This window comes from Pseudonaja textilis, chromosome 1, assembly GCF_049901715.1.
Source record: "Pseudonaja textilis isolate UNSWEBS1 chromosome 1, rPseTex1.2, whole genome shotgun sequence".
NCBI classification, from domain to species: domain Eukaryota; kingdom Metazoa; phylum Chordata; class Lepidosauria; order Squamata; family Elapidae; genus Pseudonaja; species Pseudonaja textilis.
Genome location: NC_141990.1, coordinates 234,308,310 through 234,333,931, shown reverse-complemented (window position 1 = coordinate 234,333,931; position 25,622 = coordinate 234,308,310). Strand labels below are relative to the sequence as shown.

Here is a 25,622-nt window from a genome sequence, read left to right as displayed (position 1 = left end):
TTAGCCAGGTGGAAGGAAAAAGCTTCCTCTTTTCCTTGTTTCTGTATCAGAAATCACCCTTTGTGGGGCATGCTTTTCTTTTTTTCTTTTTCTTTTTTTGAGTGCCTAGGATTTAAATCTTTGCCTGTGTCACTCCAAGTCTAAATTGGCAAAAAGCATATAGAGTTCCATTTTTTGTTCCACTTGGTAGACCTGGCTTTTCTTTTTGAAGAAGCCAGCTACTTTTTAAAGTTCAGCAGCCATCTTTTCCCAGAAGCTGCATTGTTTTTTGTTAGCATTCCTTCTTCCTTTCCCTCCCCCAATTTTTATTATTTTGTAGCAAAGGAGGGTAATTCAAGCGATTAATCAAATGCTGGGCCCAGCTGGAACCATCTGTAGGGTCTTCATCTTCCCCTCCCCTTAAATGTATGCATATGGTTTATTGAATTTGGCTAGCAGTGACATCACCCTTGCCTGAATCTTTGTGTGTGAGGAAAAAATATCCTTTGCCTTCTGTCTGCTATGTTCAAGGCCACGAGGAATGATTCTTGAATGTTTTTCTTTAGCCACTGATAATACTGGGGAACAGAGGAACACAATGCATTTTTAGAGGTCTCTTTGGGTGAGCATGGATATATGTCAATGTTGAATTCTCAGAGAGCTTTTTGGTCGAGAGTGCTTTATTAATATTTTCCAAATAGAAAGTAGCTAGATAAATTTTTGGTAGGGCAGAGAGTCAAGAAATGGTAAGGAGCCACTTCTAAATGGACATTGCAGAGTCATCCTGAGCTTGCTAGCTTGCTTGTTCCCTCCCTCCCTCCTCCTCAGATTTTCAACTATTCTGGTTATAACATTGGGCTTTAGATCAATAGATGGGAGAGTTGTGCAGCACTCCAGATCTGAATTGAAAGAGCACTTGTGGACACACCTGCTGTACCTGGCAAATTGCTGAAGACACTTTTGTGATTGATTATATTTGAATTAAAAATACTTTTGTGCTAAAGTCTTACTGTACTGTTGACAGTACATGGTAAAGGGCATTACAAATCATCACATACAAATATAAGAAAAAAAATGTTCTGTGGCAGATGTTCTCAGATTTTGGATTCCAAAGCAAACAGTCAGTCAATCTGGCAAAATGATGAATGGATTCCTTGCTGCTCTCTGAGTTTGGTTGTTGGCTTGCAGATGTTTCATTGCCCAACTAAGTAACATTATTGATTGATTGATTGATTTGATTTGTCAATTGCTTACAAGATAATAGGTATAAGTATATACATAGTTATGAATACATGAAATGGGTACATATAAGAAAAATAAAAGAAACGATAGGACAGGGATGGTAGGCACGTTGGTGCACTTATGCATGCCCCCTACAGACCTCTTAGGAAAGGGGTGAGATCAATAGTAGACAATCTAAGTTAAAGTTTTTGGGGTTTGGGAAGAAACTACAGAGTCAGGTAGAGTATTCCAGACATTGACCACTCTGTTGCTGAAGTCGTATTTCCTGCAATCAAGTTTGGTGCGGTTAACATCACCATTATGCAATTAGTAATTTCAACAGCACTGATTATTTTATTTGCGTAGTATCTATTTTATTTATTTATTTAACATGTTGCCCATCTCATTATTGATGATGTTGCCTAGTTGGGTAATGAACTGTCTGCAAGCAATAACCAAGCTTAGATAGCATCAAGGATTCTACAGTTCAATTCTGAGCTAAGTATATTCTCTTCTACGGGAAATAATGTACCTATATCACAGGGAGAAATTTTCTGACAGCGAGAACAATCAACCAATGGAACAGCTTGCCTTTAGAAGTTGTGGGAGCTTCATCACTGGAAACTTCCATGAAAAGACTGGACTGTCATCTGTCAGAAATGGTGTAGGTCTGCTTCGGCTAGATGACCTTCAAGGTCCCTTCCAACTCTGTTATTCTGTAATCACACCTTGCTAGTTATGCCTGTCAGATATAAGTAGATTCTCCTTCAAATCAAATGCAACTCTGGATCACTTCGTACACACATCCCTGTAACTTTCTTGGTAGCTTGGCGTAACTTTTTTAGGGGGAGGAGTCCTTGGTGCTTCAAGTCAGTTTTTTTTTTTACTTATGGCAGCTGCCTGGACAATTTCTTGAAGTTTTCTTGACAAGATTCTGAAAGTGGTTTGCTATTGCCTGCTTCATAGGGTTGGTAGAGTATGACTGGCCCATGGTATAATTTACTTGTCTTTGTGGAACAAACTCATAGTCTCTTGGCTTCTGGCCAGATGCCTTCACCCACGACATAAACTGGCTTTCAGGTTTGCCATTGGTGTTTTCTTTTGTGACTTCCAGATGAACCTAATGCCCAGTATCTCTCCTATCTATTCATCGGGTCCAAAGCTGCTTAGCTTCTGAATCCAGGTATAGTTGATCTGTTCAGCCACATGCTGAGACCCAGTTGGGGTTACTTGTGCCAAAAAGGAATCCTAATGATCCCCTTTTTCTTAGGATCTTTTTTTTTTTGTTCCCCCATTCTTTTCATTTTAACTTCCAGCTGCTTTTGGGCACCGCGTGGCTTTTTAATCATTTAATTGATTTTGTACATTTTAAAATTCTACCCTACATAAAACAGGATGAAACAAGAAAAAGCCCATAAAAGTCTCTAAAGATAATGAGTATGTCATGTTGTGCAGTTAAATAATTAATACTGAAGTCAGTTGAGTAGGGAATTAAGCATACAAGCAAATATATTTATTTCTAAATAGTCTCCCTGCGGGTTCTTCAAAACACTGCACAATTGACAGAAAATGGGTGTCCTTCTGGGTTTACAGTGCCTATTTGTTTCAAATGATAAAAGAACTTAATATTAATTTCTATTGCTAATTTTCATACTTGCTTTCTGAGATTCATTTCCTTTTACTAGGAATCACGTTATATCTCTCTTTGGCAGATGCTTAGCAGGCAAGATTGAAAAATCAGGTTTATGAAGGAGATGCTAAACCAGAATATTTTTATTTAATACTTTTTATTTCTCTCCTCCCTCCCACCTCCATCTAATCTCAGGTTTCATATTACCTTTTTAAAGGTGAAAACTGTTCATATGAAGAAACCAAAGATCAAATTATTGGATATTCCACTGAAGCAATTAGAAATGTATAACAAAATAGATTGAACGCCCCCCTTTGTGACAGCCTCTTAGATATTAGAACACTGCTATCATGTCTCCCTAGTCCTTCTCTTCATTAGACTAGACATACCCAGTTCCTGCAACCGTTCTTTATATGTTTTAGCCTCCAGTCCCCTAATCGTCTTTGTTGCTCTTCTCTGCACTCTTTCTAGAGTCTCAATATCTTTTCTATATCATGGCAACCAAAACTGGATGCAATATTCCAAGTGTGGTCTTACCAAGGCATTATAAAGTGTTGTTAACACTTCAGGTGATCTTGATTCTATGCCTCTATTAATGCAGCCTAGTACTGCATTGGCTTTTTTGGCACCTGCTGCACACTGCTGGCTCATATTTAAGTGATTATCCACCAGGACCGACACCCACTATGAAGATGCAGCAGGACCACGTACTAGAAGCCAAACAGCAAGATCACAACTCACCAGCTCAAATCCCCCAGCAACTAAGACTAACCTGAGCACAACCAAGCCCCCACCTGAACAGAACACGCCTCCAACCAATCAGAACACGGCTAACCCCCAACCAATCAGAACACAGCCAAACCCCTACCAATGAGAACACACCCCACCCAATCAGAACACAGCCAAGCCCCCACCCAATCAAGTCCCACCCCACTGGCAGTTAAAAGGAGGAAGCAGCTGCAATCTCACATTACTCTGAGAAGCACAGAGCCGGAGACAGAAGCCTGAAGATGATGAATGAGACTTCATCGAAACGTTGCCTAGATACTTGAATCTTACGCGGGAGAAAACCCGAACAACCAAAGATCACATATATATATATATATATATATATATATATATATATATATATATATATATATATATATATATATATATATATATGTATACTGTATGTATGTGTGTATGTGTGTGTGTGTGTGTGTGTGTATATATATATATATATATATATATATATATATATATATATATGAATGAAAAGTTTCTAACCACTGAATGATTAGTTTATTTAGATAATTCATCTACATTTGATTACAAGCAAACAATCAGTTCTGCCTCTGATCTCTTTTAAGGAAGAGAATTCTGAAGGCAACTTTACACCCAGAATCATAAATGCAGAGGTCCGTGTCTACTCAGCATCAATAAGATTAGTAAGCTTGATAGTACAAACAAAAGCCTAACTGTTAGTAAATGTATTGTAATGTGTTTATGAGAAAATGAAAAAGATCCTTCTGAGGACAGTGAACCAAAAGAGATTCAGGAACAGGAGTTAGCGCATGCTATATAAAGATCTACTCTTTTTTTAGCACTTACTGTACAGCTGCTAGCCAAGACTATATACAGCTGGTTGTATACTGTAGGAGAAAGTGGAGAAAAAGTTTATTTGTGTGTAGTGTTCTAAGTCATACAAGGAGTTCATAGATAGATCATGCTCCTTTTCTTTAGATTTCCTCAAGTGTAGAGAAAGCTTTGCGTGGCACAGCAGATTACTGCACAGCAGCTGCGGAAGCGACAGGGAGATTGCAGGAGGTGAGTTGGAAAAGCCGTGCACAAAGTGCGTGTTTGGCCTGCGCGCATACACAAAGTGTGTGCGCATGCACAAAGTGCACCAAGCCACGCCCACAGAACCGGTGGTAAAAAAATTTGAAACACACTACTGCTTTATGGTTAGGGGGTTTTGGAATTTTGGGTTGGAGGGCATATTAGGAATTCTCAGGGTGTTATTGGTATTCCCACAAAATTTCTCCTAGAGTAGATGTGATAAGTTGAAAAATAGAACATCCTCACTAGTTACTAGGACACTCTTTATTACTTGAGCTAGGCCCTTTCTTCCATACAGGTAGATATACTTCTGAGCAAAGTACTAGGCTGTGGTCACCCATCACATTTATTTTATAAGAATATCTTGACGAATTATATAATATCCAGAGAAATTCTTCTAGATTAGGGAGCAAGCATTGCTTTTGTGGCCAGATATTACCCATTCTATTTTTTTAATCTACTGCTTTAGTGCTTAGAGGCTTTAAGGGTTTATTGCTGTGTGTTGTTGAATTTTACAGTCCAAGGTAAGTACTATAAAAATGGAATCTGCATTTCAATTTGGCTACTGAATTTCAATGGTGCAATCTGATTGTTTCTCAGAGCGACAAGAATGGGGGTTGGACGATTGCTTGCAGGGTCAAGGATTGTTTGTCTGTTATAAATGAAGATGATATCAGAAGCTTGTTTTGCTTTGTCAGCTGTCTCTGCTTTTTAAAAGTTAAAATGGTTGAATAAAAAATAAGGTCAGTTCGGGCAGGTAATTGGCAAGGGCGGAATTAAAATCAGGATGCCTGTGGGCATCATGCTTCCCATATATATTGTATATAGTGTTATACATGGAACATAAATAGGCCTTCCTCTTCTCTTTATATTGGATGCCCCATTTGAAGTATGAAAGGAGTGATTAAGTTCATTAGTTTTTTGCCCTTCTCTTAAACTTGTGACTACAGAGTCATTTCTCTGTATGCTGGTGAGATGGGAGAGAACTTCATGACATAGTTCAAGAAGCTCATTTGTTGGAATCATGAGCCTTGGGTATTCAATTATCTGGTGGCCTCTCCAGATTTTGCTCAAGTTGAGTTCTGTCTCTTTTAGGTCCCTTACGTTACTTGGAATTGTACTTACCTTGAATTGTAGTTGTACATGGGATAAAAGAAAAATTAATTGTGTGTGTTGGATTCCACATCAGCCATGATTTTTGACATTGTCTGTTGCATTCTCATCAACACTTGCATCTTCCTGCGTGTGGAAGGCAACATATCTTCAGCCATACATATGAAAATATTCTTCCTATGGATTGTCCCCTGGAAGGCATGAATACCTTTAGAGCCAGCGTCATTTGGATGATATTGGTGGAAGGGCTTTGGTAAGGTCAGCGCCATTTGAAAGCGTTCAGGAGGACATGTCACTTCACTGAGATTCTGGATTCTACAAAATTCAGGAACGCAGCAGCTCTCTTATTACACAACATCATCACACTGCATTTCCATCACTCTAGGCCTTCATTGTTGTGACTATTTAGCAAACGACCCCAATACATTGAAAAATAAGGGTTGAGCTTTTCTTTTGTCACTAGTGATGCTTCTTCAGCTTCTGGAAGGAGAAAGAACATGTGGAGGGCACTGGCAAACTAATTCAGTCTTCTGTTGTTATAATGGGGGAGGGGTTGGAGGTGAGTGGAACTGCTGCTGAATAGCAGATGGCAGGAAGGGTGACATCATAGGCACAATTGTCCTACCCCATTATTCTTCCTGACAGGCCCCTACCCTCCTTTATTGTTTCCTGTGGACATAATTGGAAGCTTGGGAAGAGGAAAGAAAAGCTTGCCAGAGTTCCTAAAATAAAAGTCCTCCCTTTTGAGTAAATTGTTACTTAGTAGTCATCAGATTCAGATTATTTCTAGGGCAGTATAAGTAGATAATGATGAGAAAGAAGCAAGCCCGCCTTCTGACTTGTGATTTGAGAGAACAGCACTTAAAGAAAAGAGAGAGGAGTGAGGAGAATTTAGGCACACTCTGTAAAATGCGAAATGGGAAGAAACTTGTGTCAATGGGCTTGGCAAATGATTACCATTCTAGGGCAGGTGCTCACTGGGGATTTATAGGAGACTGGAAGGTTGTCTTCTGCATTTCAGCCACTGCATGAAATCGATAGGGAAAGTAACTCAGAAGGTAGGGTTGAAGTGCCACCCTCAGAAGGTGGGGGGTTGAAGTGTTTTCTGATGATATTATATTCCACCTGACATTACAGTCTATCTGTCTAGAAGAGACCATGGAACCCTTTTTTAAATGTTTTGTTTGTTTGTTTGAAGTAGACGATAAATAAATGGAGATTTAATCTCAGACATGGTTGAAGTAATGAGACTAAGTGTTCTTGATAGAGGTTTATCCCCCATTTGGAACAGCTTTTCATTCCTCCTGTGGGCCTAAAAGGGCAGCTTAAGAGTCTGTTTGGACTCTGCACTGTCTCTTGGCAAGCACTGATGATCGTGATAGCCAAGAGTCCTTTTTACCAGCTTATGCCAGATGCAGAATATCTGGAGAAGCTCCGCTGTTAAATACATGGAGCTGCTTTTGAAGATGACTCATAAATATCGCTGAAGCAGAAGAAAGCTTTTGATGACGGACTGTTTTGTGGCTCTATTCTGCATAGTTGCATTAGTTCCCAGTATGTTTCTCTGACTCGTTTGAAGTGCTTGCATTTCTTAGACTGTTTGGAGCCAAGCAACTCGAAGAAAATTGTTCATCCAAGTCAACCTGCCTATGTTTTAAAATCTGGAACAGACGTTCTTCCATTTTAGGGCTGGTGTTTTTTTTCTTTTTCTTTTTTTGGATGCCTTCAGTTCAGTCCAGTCTTCATTTCTGTCAACTGCCTGGAAATCCCTTGCAGTTTTCAGAAGTGGTTTGCCATTGCCTCCTTCCTAGGATTGAGAGAAAATGATTGGCCCAAGGCTATTCAGATGGCTTTGTGCCTAAAGTAGAACTAGTGCTCACAGTCTCCCAGTTTCTAGCTGGATGCCTTAACCACTATACAAAACTGCCACTCTCTTAACAGCTTCTGTTGATTAAACAGGAGAGAAGAGGGAGACTTCTGGAGGCCCACATTTTTGGAATGCCTTGCTGTTTATCTTTGCTGGATCCCATCTTTACTAGTGTGACCCCATTACTACAGTAAATTACTTTTTCCCTCAGCAAATTTGTCCAGGAATTGTTTGGGACTCGTGTTTGTATTTTGTATAGTATTTTGTACTGTCTTTATTTTTGGGTTTCATATTAGCTTTTATTAATTTAAGAGGGTCAGAGGCTTAAGGATGCTGGGATTGTCAGCCAGAGAAGGTCACTTTCCTGCATTCCAGCAGTTCGAGCCCTAGCACCACGGGATGGAGTGAGCTCCCTCCCCTTGCCTCAGCTTCTGTCAATGTAGTAGTTGGAAAGCATGCGAATGCGAGTATATAAATAGGTACCACTCTGGTGCAACTAACCAACTGGCTCCAGACTGGTCTGAATGTGAGGCGAAAACTGGTTGAGAAAAAGGCCCTGGATGACACTGACTGTCTCGAAGAACACTGTTGGCTGCTTTATATGTGAAGCTAGTTCACCCCTTGTGATTTATCCTTGTGGTGAGCGAGCAAGCATGAACTTGAATGAACTAGCAATCTTAGACAGCCAAACTACTACTCTGTATTAACCTTACAGACTCCTGGCTTTCATATTCCAATTCCATTAACTAACTAAATAACCAACCAAACAACCAACCAAACAAACAAATAAATAAATAAATAAATGTATGTTTTATTCTTTTATTAAATGTAAACTGCTTAAAGGGGAGATTAATATACATATTTTATACATATTTTACGCAATACAAACATTAAGGTGTACCTCTTTAATTTGCAAATTTCTGACTCCACGGTTTCCTCTGTTTTAATTGAAAAGCTCTTCTCTCTCCCCTTTTTCTCTTCTCTTGGCTGTTTGATGAAGAAAGCCGAGTAGATAAAATGCTTGCTCGTCTCTGCCTTTGGAATTGTCATTATAATGTTGCCCAAACTGAAACCTTTGCATGGGTCTAATTTAGGGAGTTTTCTGAATCCCGTACTCCTTCTCTTTGTTGTGGCTGCTTCTTCACTTTAATCCTCATTCCTGACTGGAGCCAGGGAGAAGAAGATATTCCCAGAAGAGAAGATAGTCTTTCTCCAAATTGTAGCAGATTGTGTTTGGAGGAAAAAGGCAAGCATTTTTAAAGAGAAAAAAGAAAAGAATTGACGGGGGGTCCAGGCCGCATAGCGGCTTAATTAAGGATCTCCTTCATTATGCCTGGAGCCATAACCATCTGAGGGCAGAGAGAATAAGGAAGAATAGCCTTAATACAAATATGCAAGAACCTAGGAAAAAGGAGGTAAAATATTTTTAGGCACTGGGAAATAAGAGAGTATTCAGAAGTAACTTGGATAGAGAACTCCCTGATTCATTGTGATATAAGCAGGCGTGTTTGCGTTTCTGGCAAAATTCTTGATTAAAGTTAGGTATAGGGAGGCAGTTCTGCAGTTTGAATCCCTAGCATCACGTAGCGGAGTGAGCTCCCATTACTTCTCCCAGCTTCTTCCAACCTAGCAGTTCGAAAGCATGAAAAAACGCAAGTAGAAAAATGGGACCACTTTGGTGGGAAGGCAATAGCATTCCATGCGCCTTCGGCATTTAGTCATGCCGGCCACATGACCGCGGAGATGTCTTCGGACAGCACTGGCTCTTCGGCTATGTAACGGAGATGAGCACTGCCCCCTAGAGTCAGGATCAACTAGCACGTATGTGCAAGGGGAACCTTTACCTTTATAGAGAGGTAAGATGAATTGATACTGCTATGCTATAGATTTCAATGACTTTCACTTTTGGCACTGAATGAGAGCATTTAGGAAGAAGATCTGATCAGTTTGTTTCTGTCTAATTTATACAACTAGTTTCTACCCCACCTTCAAAACATAATTGATGGGGGAGTTGAAACCTGGATGATTTGGATGATATAATTGGCTTGAGGGAACAGGTGTTTTGAATATGAGGGGGAAATCCAAAAGAGTTTGTACTTCATGAATGGATGACATCATTGGTTCCCTTAGATGTGCAAACTTTTCTGTAATCCAAGCAAGTTAAAGGACAGCCTTTTTTTTTTTAAAGAAAACTTTAAATGATATGTGGAGGCTATGATATTCCATTATTTGAAAGATCCTTGCCCTATATTCTCATAAAACAGTGGATATAAGATCTTGGTTACCTGCTTTTGCTGAGCACTTCTTGGAAGGTTTTGCCCAGGGTACATAGGTGCAGAGGAGGTTAAGGTCACCTGTAGTTTTTCTCCAGGACGCTTTTTATGTAATTGGTGGCTGTAGCAGTGAGGGGGGATGATGACCCGGGTTTAATGGCAGAGAGTCCCTTCCCTCCCTCCTCTCTAGAGAGAGGTCATTCCTTTAATAGAAGCCATATAGAACTTCACCTGCCCAGTGGCTTCCATTTAGTAATCCTAATTTGACCAGCTGTCCCTTAAAACACATCCATGCTTAACTGCTATATTTTCTGTAGATAATGCCCTTTTATATTATGAAAAGGGTGGGAGGGGAAGGTTGAGTGTAACTAGGACAGCCTTGCTTTTAATTTCATGAAGATACTGTATACTTTGAGGGATCCTTGGTGCTCTCTAAACTTGCTTGTTTTCAGACATTTCGTTAACATAACAAGGTAACATCATCGGTGCTAGTAATGAGTGTTCTTTGCTTATCAGTTGTATAAGATGCTGTATAGAGGGAGGCTCACTCTAATTTTCTGCTCTCATTTCTCTGGGTCCCTGAGCTCTGCTATCTCAAAGAACAAAGAAGGAGTTGAGACCTTCTGTGTTGAAGGAAGGGGACTATGTCAGTCCAGGTAGTCCTCAACTTATAACCATAATGGAGCCTGCCCATCATGGTCATAAGTCATAGAGGTTGTAAAATGGACCATCCACCTGACCGATCCAATTTTATGACTCTGTCTGCAGTGCTTGTTAAGCGAATTCTGTCATCGTAAAGCAACCACCACAGTTATTAAGTGGACACCACTGATCGTTAAGCAAACCAGTGGTTCTCTGTGGACTGGTTTTATCAAAAACTGGAAGTAAATACCAGTTTTTGGCAAATCTGTGATAAAATGCAATCATGTGATAAAACACAATCCCGCATCATGGGACGTTGATGTGCATTGCCTTCTGGGTGTTGGCCCCATGAGCATAAGCGCACGCACAATTTTTGACACAGGAGCCCGAAAAGGTTAGCCACCACTGTTGTAGGCAGTAATGAGGCAATTGAATGTTCTGTGGTCCTCTTCTTTTCAGGGAAAGGTGTGGATCAGATACTTTAAATGGGGAGGAGCTGTTGGAGGATTGGTACGGGTAGATGGGAAAACATGAAGCTAGAGGCATCAAGGGTCTTGCAGTGGGAAGAAGGAACTGCCAAGAATTCTCCAGCTAAGGATGATTTGAAGTAGCAGAAGCATAATAGGAAGAAAGCAGGGGTGGGTTACTGGGGGTTCGGGAGAACCCCTAGCTACGATTCTGTGCAGTTTGGAGAACCCCCAAATCCCACTCCTGGCTGGCCCTGACCATCCTGTCCTGCCCCTCCCAGAAGTTCCCCACGCAGCCTGTTTTGCAGGTAAGTGCAGGGCAGGCATGGAGGCTCGAGGGCGAAAAACAGGCCTCCCGGAAATTCAGGAAGGCCAGAAATGGGCCCATTTTCCCCTTCCAGGGAGCCTTCAGAGCCCAGGGAGGCCGTTTTCACCCCCCCGGAGGCTCAAAGAAAGCCTCCGGAGCCTGGGGAGGGCAAAAAAGGCCCCCCCTCCTGCTGTGGTGCAGGAGGTCAACTAGGCCACGCCCACCATGGCCATGCCCACCCAGCAACCGGGCAGAGAACCCTTTGCTAAAATTTTTGAAGCCCACCCCTGGAAGAAAGTGTATAAATGAGGGGTCCTTGGTGCTCTCTGAGCTTCCTTGTTTTCTTGCAGAGTTTTATTACCCTAAATAGGTAACATCACTAGCTCTGATGGTATTATCTAGTTAGGTAATGAAATGTCTGCAAGAAAACAAGCAAGCTCAGAGAGCACTAAGGACCCCTCCTTTCATCCCTGAGCTACAAATATTCTCCTTCAAAGTATATAAAAACTTGGACATCTTCAGCATTAGGATACTGTGAACTCTTAACCAGGGGCTCACAATAGGTGTCATTTCTCCCATTTCTGGTTAAAGGACAAGAGATCCTGTTGAGCTGAAACAAATCATGCCCGCCCTCGCTATCCTTTGCCCTTCTGAACTCTGTCCAGGCAGTGCTGTGTTTACTCAGTGTAGGCTGCTTCTGCATTGCCAGAGCTTGTCTGGCATTTCTGTTGCCTGAAACCCTATAACCTTAATAAGATATAAACTGTATCGCATCTATCTGCCATTGCTCGGCAACTCTTCAATAATGGCCCAAACAAAGCTCTTGCCATGTGCAAGCAACCCTAATTCCAACTGTAGGATAATTCTGCTTCCGAGGCTGCTAATATCCTCCATAGTTAGCAGTCCTGTCATGTTAGGTTGTTATTTTACTTGTAGCAACAAGCAGGGTATCTAGGCTGTGCGTAAATGACTCTTTTTCACAATCGTATTCAAGTCTAGGAACTGAGGGGTTATTTCTATACCCGCTTTGAGTGTGTTTTTATAACAGGGTCTCCAAACTTGGCAACTTTAAGACTTGTGGACTTCAACTCCCAGAATACCTCAGCCAGCATAGCATAGCATAGAATTCTGGGAGTTGAAGTCTACAAGTTGCCAAGTTTGGGGACCCCTGTTTTATAATGTTCCATGACTAAATGTGTACTGGTTTTTAACTAATCTTTTAATGACACAACGGACGGACGATCATTTGTATAAATCCCTCTTGAAATGCTACAGTACAGATAGTCCTCAACTTGCAACCGCAATTGAGCCCAATTGTGCTGAGGGAGACATTTGTTAGGTGAGTTTGCCCCATTTTATGACTTTTCGTAAAATGTTGTTAAGTGAATCGTTGCCATTGTTAAGTTAGTATGACCCTGGGACCCTGTAACCATCATAAATATGAGCCAGTTGCCAAGCATCTGAATTTTAATCATGTGATCATTTACTTGGCTGCAACCGTCATAAGTGTGAAAAACCGCCATAAGTCACCTTTTTCAGTGTTGTTGTAACTTTGAAAGGTCACTAAATGAACTCCTGCTCTGTACCATAGGATTCTCACCTCACACTGCTTTTAACATGGATGCCAGAAAACAGACATGAAAAACAGTCATGTTCTTAAATGTGATGAAAAGCTCAGGTTCTCAAATTCAAAATGAAAATTCTGGATGAGAAGTGAAATGTTTTCATCTTCCTCCTCAAGAAAAAAAACAGCCCAGGTGCCTATGGAAGGTGGGGGGAAAACATATCTGAGACAGCCATGACCTGGATGAGTGAGAATCTCCACAGACATTTACAACATTGCCATGTTGTTAATATTTTCCAGCAGAGATATTTGTTCTGTAACTTCGGACTGAGAATGCTGGTGCCGTATCAAATAAATGAAATAAATAAGATAAGAGCAATGCTCTCTGCTTCTTTGGGACTCTGATTTTATCCCTTCAGCAATGATAGAAGCAGGGGTGGGATTCAAAAATTTTTTTTTTTGAGTTTTGTGGACGTGGCTTGGTGGGCGTGGTGCGGCTTGGTGGGCATGGCAGGGGAAGGATACTGCAAAATCCCCATTCCCTCCCCATCCCACTAATCTGCTTTCCAGCTCCGTTCTCCTGTGCAGGGCAAGAAAAGAAGACCCAGCCGATCAGCTGGGACTCAGGAGGCAGAGAATAGATGGGGGCGGGGCCAACCAGAGGTGGTATTTGCCAGTTCTGTGAACTACTCAAAATTTCCACTAATAGTTCTCCAGAACTGGTCAGAATCTGTTGAATACCACCTCTGGATAGCAAGATTTTAAGTACAGTATATACATACATGTTTATATATGTTTGGCAATGACGAAACAGCTAGAAAATCTCTCTATTTTAGAGGGCAGTTCTCTCCCTTCCAGTCACAAAGCCCGATGATCCTTCCGCTTCTTGATTCGATTCCTCTTGAGTTTTGGATATTATGAGCAAAAGCAAACACCTCTTTTCCCCTAGTGAAATCTGACATGCCTGATAATTATTTCCGCAGTTCTCTTATAGGGGTTTGTTTTGACAGTCATAATTGAGAGTTAAATTAGCATCCCTTGAAGTTTCATACTGTCAGGCAGACATGAGTCAATCAGAAGGGATATGTTGAAAGTTGCCAGGCAACTCCACATACTTAAACAGGTCCAGGGAATTCAAAACAATAAAACAGAACCTGTTTTCTGTGTGGATTTGCAAGTGGGTTTCTCCCATTCTTCTGTGTCCAGAGAAAGGTATCTTGGCTGTTGAATTTGTTTGGGCTTTTCAAATGTCTGTTGTTTGGAATTGTAGAAAGATATACTGTTCCCTACTCCTTAGTTAACAACAACGCACTCAAAAACCATCTTGGAAATGATTGTGTCGCATATGTTCCAGTGCAATTATTCCAAATGGATTGTCGTATTCTTACTCTGTGAAGATGCTCATAGTGCCATTGTTAATTTATTCTGCAATTTAGGATGCTGTGACTCTGTGCTAAATTTCCTTTTATAGAGAGTAGCTTGATTAGAGGAATTTGCCATTGTATACAGTACATTCCCACATCAGCTTTATTTTGCTGTTCATCTTCAATACATTCATCAAGCTTCATTATCCCAACTGCCCCATTTAATTCCGTGAAGATGCCACATCTGATTTGCTGTCTGAAATGCAGGCCTGTGACTTAAGAGGAATGCATTGGCAGCACCTGCATACTAATGGAATACGCTCTTTCCCCTCAAACCTGAAATGGTAAGTCAGCAGGCTGTAACTCTGACTATAATTAATCCATCGTTTATCCTATCCATACTCGTGTTAATCGTGAATTCCACACTAAATACCCCAGGCTCCCCCCCCCCACACCCCATTTCTATATATTGGGTACTATACTAGTACAGATGCTAAAGGAGGGCGACGATGAAGGGAAGAAATTGCAGCTGTCTCTAGTTCTGCTTGTTGGAGTTTTTCGGAGGTAAACATGTTTTCTTCTGCTTGCAACCTAGCAACTCTATGGCAATTGGGTAAATGAGATTGTAGCGTAAGCTATTCTTGTAGCCTGAGAATCTTTTGCATGGAAGCAGAGAATGCCTTTTCTGTTTGCCTGAGGCACTGCCTTTCCAACTCATACTAGGATCAGTTGTCCCAGATCAGGAAAGGGTAAGGTGAACACTTCAGTGTCGGGGAAAAGGGATGTATTTATATTTCTGGTTGTCTTCCCTAACTAACCTTTGTAGAAATCTCAGGTGTGTCCCTTCCTTCCTTCCCTCCCTCCTTTGATGGGGTGAGGAGGTGCATGAGATCAGGACCAGGTATTGATTTGTATACTTTTAGAACCATTAAAGAGAACTGCCCCATTAGAGTCTCCAGACTGCAACTGTAAATAAATAAACGCTCCAAATAATAAACGGTTGAGGGCCTAACTCTATCATTGTTGAGTCTATAGCTTTTTTCTTTTTATATATAACACACTGAACATTTCTACAGGATAAAAAAAAACTGCCTTGATTTTAAATTCCTTCCAATATCATCGTAGCCATGGAACAAATTGGAAAGAGCTACGTGTCCCGTCCCTCCCCTTATCTGTAGCTGGCTTCTTTCTCTCTCTCTGCCTTTCTGTAACCTTGCTTCATCCGCAGCTGCCTTTCTCTGACAGCAGAATGATAGATGTGCTTTGCTCCAGAGGGCAGAAGGCCACCAGCTCGGAAGGACGGCGTATGCCGCTGATCAGCCTATTCAGGGGACGCACTGAGCCATGGCACTAGGAGGATTTCATCAGCCTTTAATGCATTAACCTTTCGTTAGGCACAGCAACCCTTGCCTGTGCCTTGCTGTCTGCCTAGACTATTCATCTCATTGCCTGGGTATGCCATGTGACTTGACATCATGAAGAATCCCCCTTTTGTCGCTACCCTGAGAGCATTGGATACATTCATGCAACTTTAATGCTAGGGAATCCTCCATTTCCTTTTCTGTATAGATCAGTGCAATGGACACAAATGTGAAGCTGGCTTGGTTATTTGGTGCTAAAGAAACCTGCTAAGCTCCTTCTCTGTTCCCAGTCCTCAGGGGACTGTGCATTTTGAGTATATACCATACTCAAAAAAGTGATATTCTAATAGGAGGGAATGACCTGCAGTCTAGAATGTGCAAGGTTTGTTTTCTGCTTTTGCTCTGAAAAAAAGTTTTTAACGACGAAGAATCCTTCCATAAAGGAACACAACAGATACATTCCTTACACAGATGTCAACTTGCATTCAAGGCTACATATAAGCACTACAATAATTATGGTTTATGCTCTTACTTTAATGGGTCTGGCCCAAGACATTTTGCTACCTAAAAGGAATTAATTCTCCCTGCTTTCACCAAATATCCAGATCAATCAAGTTAAGTCTGGGTTTTTTTTTTTAAATCCACAAATAATTATTTCCCTGCAGTAAGAACACAACAACAAACAAACAATGCTATTGTTTTTCATGACATCCAGTTTCACTTTGCCTTTGGGATGAGAAGCAAAATTTGTCTCTCTTTTCCTCCTCTTCTCCTTTATGGAAGTCATCAGTAGACAATAGTATTTTTAAATTTCTGGATTAGTTTTTAGATAATGAGCTGACATAGGAATATTCTATATCTGAAGAGGAATAGTGAAGACATTTTCAATTGTTTTTCATATGTGTTTGATAGTTCTCTATCACTTATACGTTTTGAGTACCATTTGCATCCTTTCACACATTCTCTTTTGATGCTACTCTTGCAGGTGGAGGCAGAGAAACATCAAGATGTTGTGGTCTATGATCAGAGCACAAGGGACATAAATGGGCTGGCAACCGACAGTTTCCTGTCCATTCTTCTGGGCAAGCTGGATAGTTGCTTCCACAGTGTCTCCATCCTCACAGGTAAGATTTGGCAGCAGTTGGGGTAGTGGGCTGAATTTTTTTTTTCATATCCTTGAAAGGCAGCAGCCGGTGTCCATGTCAACCCAGACTTTGGTAAAATGGTGGTAGAAAACTGCTGAATATCTTACCTTGCTATTTAGCATGCCCTTGTGTAGGTAGGTAGGGCCATCCAATTTTGTAAAAAGTAATTCTTAAAAACTTTCAGTTGATAGGGGCACAAAAACAAGGAACTAGAATATATAATGCAATAAACATCTAGAACGGAAAAGAAGAACAATGGAGTCATTAAAAGAGAAACAGAGTTCACCAAGGCTAGCCAATGCTTATCTCATTCAGGGTCTTTCTGACTGGATGAGCTCATCTTGCATTCAAGTCCAATGCCTAGTGGAAGAGCCACATTTCCGGGGTCTTACGAAGGCACGCGAGAGTCAAGGCCAGGGAGTTGGTGGTGTTGCACAGGGAGGTGTGGTAACAGAGAAAGCACAACTGGATCCCACTACATGACACTTTTTCATAGAAGGGACTGAAGCACACTTTTCTGCTAAGTCTCATGGTCAAGCAGATGTAGTTGGAGGCAAGTAGTCCGGCAGAATCATTGAAGGCAGAATGAAATGAATAATATTACAGTAATCCTCGTATAGCACTGCCTTGTTCAGAGAATGTTTGCAGCTATGACAATGGTTTTTTTTAAAAAGTAGCTTTGTGACCAATCCTAGCGTTTACAACTTTTGCAGATATATTTGCTTATTGTACCCTATGACTATCATTAAATGTTGTACCTTACGATTCTTGACTCTTGACGAATGTATCTTTTCTTTTATGTACACTGAGAGCATTTGCACCAAGACTTGTGAATCCAATCACACTTGGCCAATAAAGAATTCTATTCTATTCTATAAAGCAAAGAAAAGCTAAAGTAAAATCGTAAGGAACAGTCCTGGTGTCATTTAACAACTGCTTCGTTTAATGGCCAAGTTGCCAGTCCCAGTTGTCACTACACAAGAGCTAACTGTACATGAATGTCCTGGTATGCTTATGACATCTTGGTTAATTTTAGTCAGAGAAGACGCATTGTTGGTCCAATTGATAGTGATAAGGGACAGAGAATCATTGCATTTTATAATTTATATGGAGCAAACCCTGAATATTTTATTTATATCCCACATTTGCTATTTTTTATTAACATGACATTTGTTAAATCTGCATTGGTGGGCAAGAGTCTCAACAATTGTCCTTTTTCCATATTGTGGTTTGGTTCTTCATTTATTTTCTTGCTTGTTGTCAAAAAGATAATATTGTCTGAAGTGGAATGTGGCCACTAATAGTAGTTTCCATTCTGAAGCAGGGTGGGGAACCTAATTTTACCATAGTGACAGCTGCTGAGGTGATGTACTATTATGTAAACAGGTTGTCTTGAAGAGGAATTGCATTAAAATTCCAGAGAAAAAGCCTTATGTTCTGCAAAGCCATAGGTTTTTTTAAAAAGTGATGGTTAACTGAGATTAAAGTGGGGATACATGATGATTATTGAGTTCAAAGTATTTTAGTCAGTCTGAAATTTAAATGGCGCAAAAACATGTGATGCATTTTTTCCCAGCGGTATGGAATGTTCAATATGGCAATATCTTTTGGATTATTTCTGCAAGTGCTATATCAGCCTTGAAATTTGGATGTCTGGCCTGGATTTGCGAAACTGATACGGGTGGAGGGTATCCTGCTTTCTTCTTCTACCACCTTTTGTTAGAAAGGAATTAGTGTTTATTTCAAAAATTATTCTGGAAAATAATAGAAGGTATGGTTTGCTTCATGTAGGGTTTTCTGATTGTAGTGGTTAATGACATTCATCCTTTTGTGCTTTGAAGCCTATTTCGGTTGAATATTATATTGCTGGAAATACAATATATTATAGTTCTATCATATGTGCTACTGTGCCTATATTATACTGTTATATGCTAATACTCTTTTATAGTATATTCTATAACATACTAATGCTACTATATATTATATATTGTAATATAATAAATAATAGCATTAGTATATTATAGAATATACTATACAAGAATAATACATAATAGTATAATATATATACAGTACAATATATTACAGTAAATATTTGTGAAACATTTATAGTATATCTGCATCATTTTTATTCATAGACCTAAATGTACTCCATGCTTAGGTATGTGTGCATGGGTGTCGGGTAGTATGAAATAAATCATGGGAAATTGGCTACCACAGCGTTGACACCACTGGCTTAAGTCGGACTTGATGGAGTGCGGGTCCATTAACAGGCAGGCCCAATGATTTGATGGGTCTTGAAGTTCAGCTGCAAATACCTCTGAGCTCCCATATCCTGGGGGAAAAATAAAATAAAGGGCAGCTTGAGGGAAAGAATCTACAGCCGTGTATCTCAGATTTGGTCATATGATTGTTTACCATTCATCATAGTGAAAAGGGGTGGCATATTTAGGGAAAGATTGTTACCGAGGTGGTGTCCTCCAGGAAGATATCTTCTAAAATCACCTGGGATAAATTCTTTTTGCCCACTCGAGGGCAGTGTTGCTCATCCACTGGAATCCGTGTGGCCCATGCTAAACAACTGAGCATAATATAATTGTTAACATGAGTAACACGATAACAAATCATTATGTTACATAACAACAAGTCATTATGTCTTGCCATAGTGAACTGGATTCTTTTCTTTCTTTCTTTTCCCTTCTTTGTGCTGCAGCATGTATAAGTGGCCCATATGTCACTTGGTGTCAGCTCTGGATACACTAGCACAGTTTCCTTTATGGAGCAGGACATGCACAGTTCAGTTCTTTGGGAGTTCTTTGTATATATGGTTTTAGGGACTAGGGTGAAGTCCAAGTAGACCTCTCCTTGTGTGATTCAGCCCTACTTGACTAACTTATTATTATTATTTTTTTTTTAACATAAAAAGATCCTTCTTCATAAATTTACATACAGTGCATCGATTGGTTTACCACTTTTTTTTTGTGCATCCATTTCCTAGTCACCAGTATAATTATATTACATAATAGCTCATATTATCAATCAACAATTGTATAACCTAATATCATCACTAAAAAAAAAAAAAATCATTTATAATTTTGTTAATTCATATTTTAACGAGATAACTATAGTTTGCTTAATTTATTTTGCAATAAATCATAAGATCATACCAAATCTACCTTAATAATGTTTTATAAAGATAATATTAAGAAAAAAAAAAATTTTTTTATGCTAAATCTGAATATTCTATCATTATGTTTTATTATCTAACCATTGATAAAAAAGATCCCAAACTTCATAAAATTGTTTATCTTCTTGTTCTCTGATTTCAAATGTCAATTTGCTCATTTCAGCACAATCCAATATTTTCTTAATAATTTCTTCTTCTGATGGAATTTTCTCACTCTTCCAGTTCTTAGCAAATACAATCCTAGCCGCTGTTAATATATTTACAATCAGATACTTCAAATTTTTATTATATATATCCGGTAAGATTCCCAATAAAAAAATCTCTGGTTTCAAGTCTATATGTGTCTTTGTCATTTTTTCCAACCATATGCGAATTTTAGTCCAATATTTTCTAGCGTCCTCACAAGTCCACCACATATGGTAGTATGAGCCAGGTATCTGATGACATTTCCAACATTTTTCAGATTTGTTCTTAAACATTCTTGCAATTCTTGTCGGGGGAAAATGCCACCTGTAAAACATCTTATACAAGTTTTCTTTATAAGCTGTTGACATTGTCATTTTATAATTTTGAGACCACAATTTTTCCCAATTCTCCAAATCAATCCCATATCCAAAATTCTTCCCCCAAACAATCATCGTTTCTTTAACTTGTTCCTCCTCTAATAAAATTTCCAACAAATAAGTGTATAATTTTTTAATCATTTTTTCATCAGTACCTGTCAAGATCCTGTCTAGATCAGTCAATTTATCATAAAATCCCTCCACTTTAGAATCTATAAGATACCTTGGCTAACTTATTATTGAATGAATGAATGAAGGAATGAATGAATGAATGAATGAATGAATGAATGAATGAATGAATGAATGAATGAATGAATGAATGAGCGGGGATTTCTTCCAGCACTCTTAAAATGAAGAGTGGCTTCTTTTTGGAAAGAGAAAAAGAAAGGGTGATGATGGGAATATTAGTGTAATGAATCAGGGTTGGTGAGGACAGTTTAGCCCTTCCACAGCCCGTATGCTAAAGTGGCTGTTGTTGTAGTTATAGCCTTTCTGCCGACTGCATTGAACTCTAGTACTAGCAAGCTATGAGCAGGAGGCAAATACGAATGAAATCATCCAAGTGGATAGAGCAAGAGCATTTCCCAGAGGGAAATCAAAGTGCTCATTCATTCCATTGATACCTTGATCAAGGTTAGAAGTACATTTTATAGGTTGTTTGGCCTCATTCTTGAATGTGTATAAAGGTAATCCTTGGGTTACAATGGCAATTGGTATTGGAATTGTTCTCGTTATGTGCCGTGGCTGTAAAGTACAACGCCACATCACTGAGTAGCTTAGCAATATAAATTCCAACAGCTCCATTTGCCAGCATTAGGCAAGGACTGAAGGGGTCATTAAGCGAGGACCTTACATGATCACAACCTCCTACTTCCTGCTGCCTTCCCCACTGACTTGATGGAAGTCAGCAGGGAACTTTAGAAATTGATTAATGTGATTATGAGGATACTGAGACAGGAAGAACTCTGAGGACCAATCCCTCCTTGTTCAACACCACCACAGACTTGAATGGTCACTGAGTGAGTGGTTATAAACTCAAGGACCACACTTCTGAAACAGGAACATTTTTATTTCATCATCTGCTAGTTGTAGTTCATACTGAGCCGTATTGGATGATGTGATAAAGGTCTAGAAAAGCATGAAGTTACTTGTGGGCAATTGTTCACTGTGTACATTAATTGGCATTAAATTAAGAATGGTTGGTGTATTCTGTACATGTAAATTGTCTAACCCAGTTTTCTTTCATCTAGAAGCAACCTATTCTGCATAGTTATATCTGTATTAGATTTCTAATTAATACTGTACAGGAAATACAATTGTATCATAAAGCAGAGAGTTTATTTGGTATGTATCTTGACACTGGCATAATCAGATTGAAACCAGAATAAATTAATACTGGGCAGGAACTTGGGGAATCTACTGTTCCCTTTTTACTTTGCTGAAAATTAATAACTTTGATCTCTGGCCAGATGGGTTCCATCCATTAACAAATATATTGTTAATGTTTTGAAAAACAATAATTATAGTTTTGTTGTAAGTAACGTGTTTAAAAAATCCACAAATTCTACACATTTATAACCCCTACAAAATAAGGACATTTTTTTGTCATAGACTGAAATATGCTGTGTCCATTCTTCAGATTATTGTTGGCCAAGAAAAAATAGATGAGTTACAACAATTTGAGGGCAAGCTACAAGGAGATTTTTGCAGATAGAGTTCCACTGTGTAAATAAGGAAATGAAGAAATAAAGAGAAGTTAGTTAAAAAAAAAACACACACCTGTATTTCCCTGTGTGAAGTTTTTCTACCACTTTACTTGCTATTTTCTCTGCTGGCCTGAATTCTAGGATTTTAGTTTTAGAGGGCACAAGTTCAGGAAGTTTGTTCATTTACCTTGACCTTTAGGTGTAATTCTCAGTGAGAGGAATATACGTTCAGGCTATTTAAGCCATATGCCTGTTGATGGTGCATTACAATTTTTGCTCCACTTCTCACAGCCCTTCATACATACAATTACTTGCTCTATTCATACATTATATTCTTGAAGAAAGCAATCAGTTGCTCAAATTCTATCCAGCTGGTCTTTATAATACTTAGTCCTGCTGGGAGTTAGGTTTAGTTAAAGGAGTCCCTCCCACCCATTTCTATTCAACTATCTGTAGGAAATCATTAAACAAAATACCATCTTTTTTCTGTCTCCTACAGAATCATTGACACCTCATTTGCAGCCCCTCTGTGGCTTGAAAATAACAATGTTCTGTCGGAGTTTACTGAATTCACATTCTGCTAAGCGCATCACCAAAATGGGCTACTCACCATTTCCCGAGTGTAGCATGTACAATAGGATGGATGGATGGAGATAGATGGTTGATGGATAGATCAGTCTCTCTCCCTTCTTCCCTTCTTCCCTTCTTCCCTCTCTTCCTGACTCCCTCGAAGGAGATGAGGGAGGAAGTGTGTAACAGCATCCATATATGTAAACATCTGAGAAAGGAAAAGTATGGGAATTAGGGGGGAGGGGAGAAAAGGCAAGCTCTGACATAGGAAGGCTCCCCTTCCCTGCCTCAGAATCAGGTCTTGCAGTGATCATGACACAGACTGAGCACCAGGCCAGCCCTAAGCCAAACCACTGCAACCCAGACTGGAATGTCTGAAGTTGGCTTAAGAAATAGCTGGGAGCCAGATGGAGGACTTAGACTAAGTGAGGAATTGTCTTATGTCTCCATTTAGGTGGGCATAGCCCTCCTTTCCTTCCTTCCTTCCATGTAACACAGGAGTCTTCAAACTTGACAGCTTTAAGACTTGTGGACTTCAACTCCCAGAATTCTTCCTCCAGTCATGTTAGCTCAGGAATTCTGGGAGTTCAAGGCCACAAGTCTTAAACTTGCCAAGTTTGAATGTAACAGCTTGCTTAAAAAGAAATAACCCTGAAGAGAGACCTTGAAATATTGTTTAGCTTTACCCTACATTTTGCTATACCCTTTTAGACTTATTTACAACTTAAGACAAGAAGTCCTCTGAATTTTACGCTGACCAGAAGGTGCTGAAGCCCTTTGAAGGATTTTGTGTTGTGATAAGATGATTGTTTTTCACATGGGCACACACACAAATATCACATCTCATCAGGGCTTTCCTTATTGCATACAAGAGATAACCATGGGAGAGCCTTATTCGGTTTGAAGAATAATAGTCTCAAAAAGCCTGTTGAGAACAACTATTTTGATAACAGCTAATCAGGTATTACAATCAAACAAATTATCTTAAATCCAACTCATGATGTGCTGCAGTATATAACTTCATTGTGAACAGAAGAGCACTGCATTACAGAATTCTGTTTACAATTTAATTAAACTTTCCTAGCCAGCATGATCGCATATGATGCTGGACTTGGGCCAGCATGATTGCTTTTGAGTACAACTCTATTGTTGCAATATTATGTTTATCAAGATGAAATGAATGCATAATTACGTAGATGGGGTGCGGATAGCATTATGATTATGTATGAGCTCATAGGAAAAATATGATGATGCAAGGTGAACATGTGAAAAACAGTGTGCATTTTAAAAAATATCTCAAAAATATTAAGGATGTACTTTACTGCAGCATAGCTTTTACCAGTATAATTCAAGTCCCAACATTTTCATTATTTACTTATTGCCATATTTATGTACTGCAGTTTTATAAGGGTGCCCAGTGGTTTACATGTATTCACAAAATAATAAAACCATAAAATCTTTACAACGAGATGTTGGATACGAGATGGGCAGCAAATAAATATAATAATAATAATAATAAAATAATATAATAATAATAATAATAATAATAATAATAATAATAATAATAATATTCCCCCTTGGTGTAAAAACAAGCAACGATCTAGCCTATAGTGTCTACCAGTTTAACATGCTGGAATAAACCTGTATTTTATCAGTATAGGTTTCATCTATGGAGAATAGTCTCGGCATCATCTTGTAATGTTTTTGACAAGCAGATTCATTTTACTATTTCCTTTTTAAGGGCAACGTAAATAGTAGTGTTTTATCAGGAGGTTGCTGCTACGCAATAGTACTGCTTCCCAGAGTTTCATTATCCGATTGTGTTGCCTAAAGATGCTTACTATTTCTACTATAGAAAGTAATAAAATAACTACCAGTCTAAGGAAGATTATATCTGTAATTAAGGCTTTACAGCCTGCTGCCCAGGCCTCAAGTTGCCTTTGGTTTGATTGTTGCAGAACTCAAAGGTGGAGAGTAAGTGGAGCAGTGATTCGAGTGAGTGCATTTATTGTGCTCTGAAGAATTTCACACAATAGCAATTTCTACTGCAGGAGAACTGGCACAGGCAGACTATTGCAAAGTCACGATGGTATGAAATGAGGGCAAGCAACTCTGCATATATTGTACAACATGGGATCTTACATCAGCCGTTCAAATAGGTGGGGCAGGCCAAGTATATCTGAAATCTGTTGTGATTAATCCTGATTCATAGACATCCTTTCTGCTTTTTCCAGGCCAGCAGGGTGGGGAGGAAGCATGTTAATAAAATACATAACCAGAGAGCCCAGCTGAAAATAACAAGCAAATTTCTATTGGAGATGGACCAGTTTCATTCTCAATAATATATACATTAAAGATTTTGTCACCCTGCAGTACTTAGCTATAAGTTGCCTCCGTTCCCTTCATTTCTCTTTCACTGGCTTTTTGCTTTTACTGTGAGAAAGAACCACTCATCTGAGCCACCAATCCCAGCTTTCCTGTATTCCTTGAGCAATGGTAGATCTTATAAGATGACATTACTATGTTGATTTGAAAGGAGAACTTTGTTTCTGTAACAAATAATAGACTTTTGAAATGGTAGGATTGACTTCCGTTTGCTGAGAATATGAAAACAGAAACAGATCTTTCTTACCTTTTTTTTAGAGATGTATCTTCTTTTTTATTTTTTATGTTATAGTTTTATTAGTTTATGATATAACATACAAAGAGAATACAAAAGCAAATATTAGGGAAATTAGGGAAGGAAAAAGGGATGTGAATAGTGAGGGAAAGTAGGGGAAATTTTTTTAAAAAGGCATTGACTTCCAACTCCTTTGGTCCATGGTGGGATGCTGCCGCTTTAACA

At 39.3% G+C, this 25,622-nt stretch overlaps 1 protein-coding gene across 2 annotated transcripts in view; it reads left to right on the top strand.

Moving 5' to 3' along the window:
* DUSP8 (dual specificity phosphatase 8) overlaps positions 1–25,622 on the top strand; it is a 119,275-nt gene that overhangs the window by 39,966 nt on the left and 53,687 nt on the right. For both annotated transcript variants that reach the window (XM_087920996.1, XM_087920995.1), the window contains one exon: positions 16,595–16,733. In XM_087920996.1, the coding sequence (XP_087777122.1) occupies positions 16,595–16,733 (139 nt within the window). The remainder of the gene's footprint in view (positions 1–16,594; positions 16,734–25,622) is intronic.